The sequence below is a fragment of the Chlamydotis macqueenii genome, chromosome 6 (genome assembly GCF_036417535.1).
Source record: "Chlamydotis macqueenii isolate bChlMac1 chromosome 6, bChlMac1.mat, whole genome shotgun sequence".
Classification (NCBI taxonomy): domain Eukaryota; kingdom Metazoa; phylum Chordata; class Aves; order Otidiformes; family Otididae; genus Chlamydotis; species Chlamydotis macqueenii.
This window is the reverse complement of record NC_141561.1, coordinates 22,927,165-22,937,870: the sequence shown is the minus strand read 5'-3', so window position 1 is coordinate 22,937,870 and position 10,706 is coordinate 22,927,165. Positions and strand designations below refer to the sequence as shown.

The 10,706-nt window shown below is 39.0% G+C and overlaps 1 protein-coding gene across 3 annotated transcripts in view; it reads right to left on the bottom strand.

Moving 5' to 3' along the window:
* Positions 1-5,264: 5,264 nt before the first annotated feature.
* The window catches only part of RAPGEF4 (Rap guanine nucleotide exchange factor 4), a 152,751-nt gene continuing 147,309 nt past the window's right edge, over positions 5,265-10,706 (bottom strand). For all 3 annotated transcript variants that reach the window (XM_086750857.1, XM_086750859.1, XM_086750860.1), the window contains 2 exons: positions 8,064-8,118; positions 5,265-6,525 (listed from right to left, as the gene is read on the bottom strand). In XM_086750857.1, coding sequence (XP_086606983.1) covers positions 6,398-6,525; positions 8,064-8,118 — 183 coding nt within the window. In that variant the 3' untranslated portion in view covers positions 5,265-6,397. The remainder of the gene's footprint in view (positions 6,526-8,063; positions 8,119-10,706) is intronic.

The following is a 10,706-nucleotide window of genomic DNA, read 5'->3' as shown; positions in this document are numbered from 1 at the left end:
TAGCTATATCATCTCAGTCCCTTTGCCTGTGTTTCCAAAACAAGGTGATCAAGCCCTCCAAACATTAGCACACTTTTAACAATGGCTAGTTGTCACAGGAAGGAAAAAAAAATCTGTGCAAACCTCTAACTAGTTTTTGGCAACAGCGCTAACTGATCAGGAGCATCACAAAGGACTTACGTGCCAGACAACTGGAACAGGAGAAACATTAGGGAAGGAATTACAAATGGAAGGAAATGTTAGATTTCAAACAGACTCTAGGCAGCAACCTGCCAGTACTGCAGCCCTCAAGGGTCAGTCCTACAGAGAATGAGGACATCTAAAGAAAACCCAAGGCAACACTTGCTCTCTGTTATCTGAGAACATCCACAATGCTGCCGGCCGTACTCCTGTGCAGAAATAATGTACACCTGTGAAAAACCACAAAGAATCGGCAAATACAGCTAGCGGATTCACTTGCTGGCTCGGACAGCATCTAAAGAAAGAACTATTTAAAAACACAAGAGGTGGTGTTATAATGAGGAAGCCATGGAGAGCAGAAAGCTTATGATTATTGACAGAAGTTGATTAAGAAATGGATGATTGTCTGTTAGGATGTTGGAGTATCTACTGTTACCTCCATCCTACGTATCTTTATGTAAATGTTCTTTAATTGAGGTAGTCACTTACAATCATTATTTTCATTGGTAATGTGCTTTATTTGCATTTGAAAGCAAAAAGAGGAAAAAATTAAACACGACTGGCTGACCCCTGCCATGTGACAAAGGCTTTGCTTTTTGTCACTCTGACCCAAATGGATTAGGGCCAGGAAATAAAGGTCAGTCTCTTACCAGTACCCCTGTGTGTCACATTTTTATAACATAGAGTTTCCAAGAAAAATATTCCAATTTGCATCAGTAATTATGTGTTCTTTATGCATTTTCATGCATTTTTTTAGTTTATTTTGAATTCAGAAATTACCTTCAAGTGCCAAACCTATTAAAAATGAACCCTTTGTGAAATACCCTTCAGCAGTTAAATGTAAATGGTAGATTTTGTAGCTGTACATGCTCTCTTTTTTACCCTTTAAACTATAAGAATCTTGTTTTTTTTACAGTAGTCCTCCCATCTCCTGAGTTGTAAACCACCAAGACTGTGGCTGGATTACTTTCCTTTGTGAATTTACAAATTGTTTCCTTAGTTAGGTGCTGTGTGAGAGCTGTATTTTGTTGCTAAAGCAGTGCAAGGGGCAGATGAAGCAAAAGCCAGTCTTACAGGTTATTGGATGGTGTGCAGGTAAGTACATGGAAGACGTGCTCTGGGTGCTCCTATGGCACACTGACCACAGCCTTTCACCACGGTGAGAAGCTGGAGATTAATTTTTAGCCACCAACTGTGTCGGGGAGCTCCCTGTCCTGCGGGAGCTGGTTTGAGGTGGCAGTGCCCATCCTTGAGAGATATGGAGGAATGAGAGTCCCCTCCAGCTGCTGAGGCCGGCTGTGCCATCACCCTGTCTGAAGTCCCACCAACCCCACGACACTGCCGTGGGGAGATGTCCAAGGGTGGCAGGGGTTCCCTGGCACAACTACAGCCCTGGAGGCAGGGCTCCACTGGCTGTTTGTGTTCCAGGTGAAGATAGGCTGCTATAGAAGTTTCTGGTTTAGTAATTTTAAAGATAACTTTTTAATCTGATCATTATTTTCTTTGATTGCTAATACCTTGACCTCTGGTGGCAGCTGCAGCTTGTGCCTGCTAAACTTTAATGCAGGCTACACTAAAGAACACTATGATTATTTGAAAAGGCAGGGTGTAATGCATTTCAGATTAACAGTGAAAGAAAAGCTATTCAAGTTAGAGGTTCACTTTGCCATATCACTCTCTGTGCTGCTTTCCTTATTATCAATACAAAAAATGAAATGAGAATAGCACATCTTTTAATTTTCTTCCACTATTACCTCTTGATTTGCATTCAGAGCTCCCAGAAGAAATACCACTGAATTCAGAAGGAGTCTATTTAAGCTGTGTGGTGTTTAAAAATTGCTGGAAGAGGTTAAGGTACTGTATATTATGCAGTTGACCTTACTAAGAACCTATATTAACAATTTAGACTTACAATTTTCTGCTGTTACATTTTGTTAATTTTTTTTTTTTTAAGCAAAATTCATTATCTTTTTTGGTACCCCTGCAGGTTAAACCTTTTGATTTCTCTCTAACTTATTTGGTAAGATTTCTAAATTGTATTTAAACTTCTTGTACTTAAAAAGTTGTTTTGTCGGTGTCTCTTTGAAAAGAGGGATTTTTTTTGTCTCTGTCTCTCTCTTTGTACCTGGCCTGCAGAGGCTGTGTGCCTTCACAGCGTTTTTCTTAGGAGGAAAAAAACCAAACCCGCGATCTGCGGAGTCCTGCAAATGTATTTGAACTCTTTTATCTGGCACTATCATGTCTTTATGGCTGATCAGGTTCGAACAAGGTGTCTGGGGAACATTATTTTGGATTCTGCCTTTACCAAACAGTTGCAGCCTCCTGGTGTGTTGGATTCAGCCTCCCTGGATTTAACCTTTGTTCCCTGCCTCTGTCTAGTGATGGCCAGTGCCCGGCCCAGCCACTGAGAAAACCAGCAAATCCTAACAAAGCCACAATAGTGAAATGTGCCAGGGTAGGAGAGAGCTGTACCCTGCGACTCTTTAGGCTCTGTAGCCATAGATAGAGGTGTTTATGCTCTGTACTGCTGCTTGAGCAAAAAAAAAAACATATCAGCAGTGGAACCCTGTAATGCAGAACATTTTCCAGAATGCCCAAGGTGTCACCATCCCAGCTCCGTGGTCCCTGACAGCGGATGTTTGTTGTGGGTACTGCTGCCCAGTTAGCTCTCATCTAAAAACTACAGCTATGACTGTGCCAGTAAATACAACAGGGACAGGGGCTCTGGGGCGTGGGGCCAAGTAGCATGGTCCAGCCATCACACCATTCTGTGACCTGTGACCCTCAGGCACAATCACTATTTTGAATACATCTATGTTTTTTCAGTCTGCAGTGCTGAAATAAGGAGGGGACTGTGCTGCTGCGTTCATGCTGTTCATACAGGCAGGTGTGACGGAGGAGCAAACATCCTGGGTCCTGCTGGAGGAGCGAGGGGAAGAGACAGAGACAGGCAAGACAGGCTTCTCCCTCTTTCCCACTGGAAATGGTCCCCAGTGCATGCTCCCCTACAAATAACGGCTGGACATTCTCATGCAGTGCTAGTTGGCATGGGCCAAAATCAGGCCGACTGCTACAGCTACAGCAGTGTGGACCGTGAGCAGTGCAGTTCTAGGGATGCCCCGACCTTTCATTGTAGCAGGACCAAGTTGTGACTCACAGCTGCAAGCACAGGTTCGAGACAGCACTGGCGTTGTGACGTTTCAATGCTTCCTGAGTTCCTGTTCATTCTTCACACGATTGCAACAGTTGCTTAGGCGTCACACAGCAAGAGCAATCTATCAACAGCTGCCTTCCTGTTGTAAAGTCAACACAGGGAGCCAGAGAAGCCCAGTATGGATCCCAGAGCCAGGAGGCAGTTTTATTCATTTAATCTCTAGGTATGTAGACTGTGATCAGCACCACAGCAACTATCTGAGCCACTTGAACGAATTAGATACAGAGATAGCAACACTTGTTCTTTATACAGCACCCTTTATTGGAAAATAAGAAAATGCCAGATACCAGTTTCATTGAGTAGGGAAACCGCATTCATTTGTCAATATGGAGGTGCCATAAAACCTCTATTTGTATCACTGGGATATATCTACACGATAGAGACTGTTTGGCAACAAATAAGTAAAACAGTTAGAAATTCTAAGGAATAAAAGAATAAACCAAGGGGATAAAAACATACTAAACAGATGAAGAATCGGTCTGTGTGCAGAGCCAAGCTGAAACTTGGCAGCTTTATAAACCAGTTAACACAGAAATAAATGAAAGTCCAAACAATAGGAACAAATCTGGAACAAATAAAATCACGAATTCACAAATGTTATAAATTGATTGTAAAGATAAAAATGTCTTTTGAATTAATTGTGTCCTTGTAGTTTATTCTACTGCATACTTTGCTTCTAGGAAGATTCTGTATCTGAAAAGCCATATGAAGTATATTCATAGAGCAGTAAGAAATATTTCTCACTTGAAATAATAAGACACAAATTTGTCTCTATGTTATTAGCTGTTTTTCCTCTGAATCATCTTGAACTTCTAGTCAGACAGCAAAGTTAAAATAAATTCTTTCATCATGCTGCAGAATATTTCTTAACTGTGTAATTCTTTCCTTTGCAGAATGCAGGTACTGAGCAGACAGTGGTTCTGTGTGTCAGCATTTCCCTGGTGACTATCAGCTTTTGGAGAATTTATGTTTTGACTAAAAGAATATAATTCTTTTTATAGATAAAAATCCATAATTTTTTTAAATGTGTATACTGACTCCACAGAGTCCTGGTCAACACTAAGAGAAGTATACTCTGAGTCTGAGGTGAAATATTGACTGTATCAATGAGGTAATCTCTGAAGCTTAGTTATGAGATAATAGTTGCAGCTTCTAATTTCAGGCTTAATCAGTTTTATGACATCCAGCTTCGCAAAGCAGAGCTGGTGTGAGTGCAATAAGAAAGACTTTTGCCATTTGAACGTCATCATTCCCTTGGCACGCACTTGGCCACCATCCATGCTTGCCCCACAGTAGTACAGCCATCCCGCAGAGCATTCAGGCTAGCACAAGTGATCTTGGAGGGAGAAGGTTACGTGCCAGATCACCTCTTTCCTCATGGCTGCAGGACCTGATAGACCTCCCTGAGGTGACCGAAGCTAGAGGGCTCTTAAGTGCTGCATTAGTCAAGGTCTCAACTTGAGTTAGCCAACCTGAGGTAAAATCCTGTCTGAGATATGGTAACTCGTAGTGCTCACGTTAGTGACCCACCTGTTAGTCAGACAGCTAAAATTAAGAATACATCCCTTCTTCATTTAAACCTTTCCAATTTAAATGTTTTCTGTCTTCATAAGGGAAGGTAGGGAGCCTCCTTAGAAACTCTAAACAAACCAGCTAATAAACCATAGTGTTACATCACTGCAAGCCTGTCATCCCCTGTGGCAGGGATGGGTCTGACTGGCTTGAAATTGGTCATCCGTATCACACTGGATGTAGGCTGACTCCAGTTTTGAGGCCCAGCAAATGACAAGCAAAGTTTGCTGTATCAGCCAATTAACAGCATCGGTATTTATGCAGGAATGAAGCTGAAAGTGCAAATAAGGCCAACAACTAAACCTTTCCAGCAATTACATTTAATAAGGTACTGCATGTTATTTACAGAAAACGTACATCACACAATTCCTACACATAAAATGCACACAAAGTATAAAGACAAAAGCTGCACTCCCGTAACATGCTAAACAAAATAAATAAAACTGAATTATCTTGGCACAATAGCTCTTACATAAATAAATATTCTAGAACATAATGAATTAACATTTATTTACAGTCTATTGAAAGTGCAAAACAATTGGCTGAAAATTAAGATATTTGTAAATGCTTAAGACCAGAAAATGTTTGTTAACCAGCCACAATTAATTATAGCTGAAGTTGAAGGTTTTAATGTCCAGGAAACTATCCTCTTGAAATCCATTTGTGCATATTGTGCTCTTTTTGAACCAGTCCTTTGCTACCTTTATGCTATTGATTTCAACCACCTTACTATCGCAATGGAATTTTGTAAAAACCTGATTGGTAGTTTAAAAAAAGAAGTAAAATGTAAACACAGATTAATCTATTTATCATTCAAAATATGTTCAGTCCTGTTAGTTTTCTGAAATGGCCCCACTGCTTGCAGTAGTAGGCAGTACAATTAAGGTTAGAAATTTTTCTTAGTATCTGTTGTATTTCAAATGGAAATATTTGTAATTCTTCTCTGAATGGAACGACAGTTTGGACCTCTCTCAAACCTACATTATTTTATCAGATGCTTACATACATCTTCTACTGAGGTCAACAGCAGCTAAACTGATGATCAAATCAGTTGTTGGAGAACAAATCATAAAATACAGATTTTTAATTAGAGAGAAAAACATTTCCTCCCTTAGAATTGTTAGAAGCTGTTCGTGCATCTTTCACTAACTATTCTATTTATCTTTTACCTTTTAAAATCCATAGGAGAAATCATTTACTACACTTTAAGATGAATTAACAGTTCACAACATGGCCACCTGTACAGCTACAGTGCATAAATTCTTCCTCAGCCAAAGTTCTCCGAAAGGCTGGTACATTGTGCGTTGCCTAAGACCTTAGAATATGTTTTTGCTTATTTTTGTAGTGGCAGTGCGGTAGCAGAGAAAGTGAAGTTCTTAACAAGTGACCTTGACAGGATAAAGGATCATTTCTCATCATTGCTTCAAATGTTTATGCTCGACGCGGTTCTAGTCGGTGAGACATCTGTGATAAAGTTCTCTGGTTGTCAATCACATTTAATTGCCGCACATAGCTCCGAACATCCTGATGGTTCTTGTTCGTTAGGGCTGCATCGGGATCTGGTGAAAGAGAAATGATGTAGGATTGATACACTTAAACGAACAAATGCCTGAACAGAATGCATAACTCTTTACAAGCTGTCACAGGAAACACCAGATCCTGGTGAGTTAAAAAGAAAATATTTAGAAATCGCTCTCTTTGAAACCTTTCCTCCATATCTGATAGTCTTTCTGGTTACTACCCCCACAAATTAACTTTTTCTCTCAGATATCCTTGGCTACATTCACTTAAATTGATGGCCCTTGGTTACGGTTCTACACATCATCTTACCAGTCAATAGCTATAAATTATACAGCTAACTAGTATGATTTCAAACTGCCCATCTGCTTTTGAACCAGCAGCTTTCACATAAATTCAAAACTATATAATTGATTTAAGCCTTCTTTCATGAAATATTCCCATTTCTATCCCAGTATTAAATATTTGTAACACTGTAGTGCTTAGTGGCTGCCCCATTCAAGCCTCAAAATTTACTACCTGTTTACACTACTTAACCACATTATACCTACTCCAACAACAATTATGAAATACCACTGAGTTAAAATCTGAGTACCTTCAGCCTCACAGTGAACAGCTTACAATTTAATGAAATATGCATGAAGTTAACTTAAAATTAACCAAAATAAAACATACTGAAGCATCTTCTATATATAAATACACATGCACACACACAAAAAGCATGGGACTTAGATACGGTACATCTATATACTGATGTTTTGTTATATCACATACAGTGAAAATCCACTTCCGCTTCTAAACATGTGGAGGTCTCACTAGTGCTTAATACATTAAAATAAAAAAATATATAGCCAGAAAAACTTGATGGTAGGAGAAAAAAAAAAGCTCCCTTAACTTGATCTTCTAGTTATTAAGCTTTGACTCAGATGGAAAGGAACTAGTTTTATAAAAATATATTGTGTTATATTATTTATTCTGTTCTTTGAGAAAGAGGAAGGCTACTGAGAGGCAAAATGAACGAAGCGCGGAGGAAATGCCAGCATGACTGGGACTGACAGTGCGCTTAGATGGGATGAGACCCACTGAGCAAGCCTGTTTGACCATAGCTCTGTCATTTTACATGGCTTCAGGTAAGTTCTGGTAATTATACTGACGAACAGGTTTCGAGTTCATCATCTTATGCAGTTATGTCATTTATAAATGTCCTGTTTCTGGACTGGTTTCCTATAAACACAGCGTTTATCCAAGCAAGTATCTTGCAGGTATCTGTGTGCTGCTGTCTGCTAGCCTTATTTCAACCACTTCTGACCCAATTGGCTAACTTAACCAATTCTAGTTTGATAGATGTGTAGAGACCTCACAGATATTTAGCTCCTTCACATGACTGGAAAAGAGATGGAGGAGAAAGGGCTTATTAGAGCACTCTGAGGGATATTTCACCCTGTGAAACACTGGAGGATCCAAACATGGAAGAATCACTGAAAACCAGGCTTTTCAATTCTGGTACACAATGAATTAGTTGTAATTACTGTAGCTACTGATGATAATGCTGACTGTGCAGATGTTGTAATACACTTACTGAAAGATTGGCTTCGGCAGAATTTCACCGTCCTGACAGTGTTGGCAATCATGCGCTGTAAAGAAACGATGGGATGCAATCAGAGAACAAGCACTGTATTTCATCATCATTTAAACGAAGCACCTAACTGTGCCTGAGTGTGAAGGCATATGCCAATAAAAGCAGTCATATGAATGAAAATATAATTTTAATGCTGATACTCTTATATGTAGGGTGTGATTTGCATTTACACAGGCCTTAAATGAGCACGAGTGTAATTTACATGCACCCAGAGAACCCTTTCCCTTGCCTGGATGCTGTAAAAGGCCTTAACTAAGAATGAAAATCAGCCCCTTCAATGTGCATTTCTTTGATAACATCTTCCCTCATTAAAAAGTAAAAGAAATATCATGTAGAACACCTTGGAGTATGTACACACGTTAATTTTAAGACCATCAGTTCCTAACAGCAAAGCCATTTCAAGAACATACTCAGCAATTAAAGAGCTTTCACCTTTCATATGAGTTTGAGTTTAAAATGCAGCCCTCCTGGAAAACGACAGTGTAAAACGAGCACGTGAGGGTGTATGTTCACGGATTCCCTCTGGCAGTATGCTCGATTCACGGGTGAGAAGGCCACCGTTAGAACTGTGGCCCTGTAGGTAAGTTTCATCAAACAGATCTGTTAGGCAGTGTTAGCTTGCACAAGTCTATCTAACCCAACATGAAAAATAGATTCACTTTTGGTGAACACTTCTACTGGCAATTCACAAAAAAGCAGAAGCCACTTGAGTCCTTCTCGGCTGTGCCTGCTTGTCAGTAAATAAGGCAACATGTCACTCAGGTAAGAATATATAGCTCTGATAAATCAGATGCTATTTTACAATAGATTTTAAGAACAGAAGTGAAGGTAAGTCATAAAGGAAAACATTTCAGATTTAGTTCTGGACTGCAAAATTTTAACTGGCTTGTGTGATTAGCACTACACAGGTAACACACCCACCAGCACGGCCATTGTTCTGCGTAATATCAAATAAACTCAAACTTCAGCAGTCAAACGGAATTCCTTAGCCCAGCCAGTTTGATTCAATCACTGCTATAACGATAACATTTGTTGCAGTTTCGCTTGCTTACATTAAGAAAAAGCAGAGGAGGGAAATGCTATTTCTAATCAGAGTCTAACGTTTGTTCCAGCACTTTAACATGGTCCAACAATTACAACACAGCTACATCTTTTAGCACAGCACACTCTCACGAGGCTGCTTCATGCCTTCTTGAAATTTTGTGTGAGATTAACAAGACAGTCATAAGGCCTCACACAATGGAATGATATATTTCTTCTTATCAAACAGTAAAACTTAGGACATACGCTCCTCAAAATTCATACACAATTATAATCTTACATGAAAATGATGTTATAAACAAAATACCTTTGTGAAGTGAGAAGCACCAATGAAAAACATTCCTTACACACAGACTAAATAATCTTAGACATTTTAATGCACTGTCAAGCATACAAAAATAGGTATGGCTGGTGGTCAGCATTAGAAACACTATTGATATATCAAGTACTAAGTTTTTGTGCATTACACATTGCATAATCAAATGAAATGTAGCTATTCTGAAACTGATTTAAAATATTTTAATTCTAAAACACAAGTTCCCCAAAAGATCTCAGGAATTTGGATACAGGTCTGACTTTGTTCCTAGTCATATGTATTTACATGTGAAAAATAAGTAGATTTCAGATAAGAGTAATTTTTATCCTGTTAATTTTCATACCTCTTCAAGCCATTACTACAAGGCAGATTGTCTAAGGCACTTACCTTGCAAACATTCTCATATGTGCTTAGCATTAAGCATGGGAATAAGCCCCATTGCCTTCAATGGAAGCTCTTAAATACTCAAAGATAAGCACCCATTATAATACTGGATCGAGACAGAATGCACTGCGTATTACAGTGTTGGTTCTTCAAATCTAACCCAATCAAATGAAAATTAAAACAACATGAATGTGTAGACATGAATGTTTCATAACTTTATGGATTCGTATCTGGCTGTTATGTGATGCTGCTCTTTTGATTGATACCATTTCAAAAAGTGCTCCCCTAAAAGAACTGTTTCAAGGAGAGACCTTAAAGTTGAACTGAACCAGTTCAAGAAGTTTCAAGAGTGTCTGACTTCAAGGGAAGCTTTGCTAAGGACATTTCATTTCTATGGAGATGGCTAGTGTTATATGATGTGCTTTCTAGATGGATTGTTAACATACACCCTAATTTTTCATACCTGTAAATGTTTAGGTTTTGAAGCCTCATTTCGTAATGATTTTTGGAGCTAGACTGTAGGCTCAGTGTTTGATTAGTTTAGTATTAAGCTTCTTAGCTTAACTTAGATTTATCCAACAAAGTGTGTTCTGCGGAATCATTTTACTCTTTTTTTTTTGATTCATGTGGGGAATTTGTTCTGAAAAAAAAGCATAGCATTCAGAATAAGTACTGTAATGCTGTATGGCACTGAAAGACAAATTATGTGTGTGGCGAAGGTTTTTAAAAGTTTTCACTGTTTCCGAATTTCTCATTATATGGGCTATTCCAGGCGAGGAAAACCAAAGTGGCAATGAACTTGTCTGACTTCTGGTTAAAGGTTGAACTGCCTGGCTTCCTTC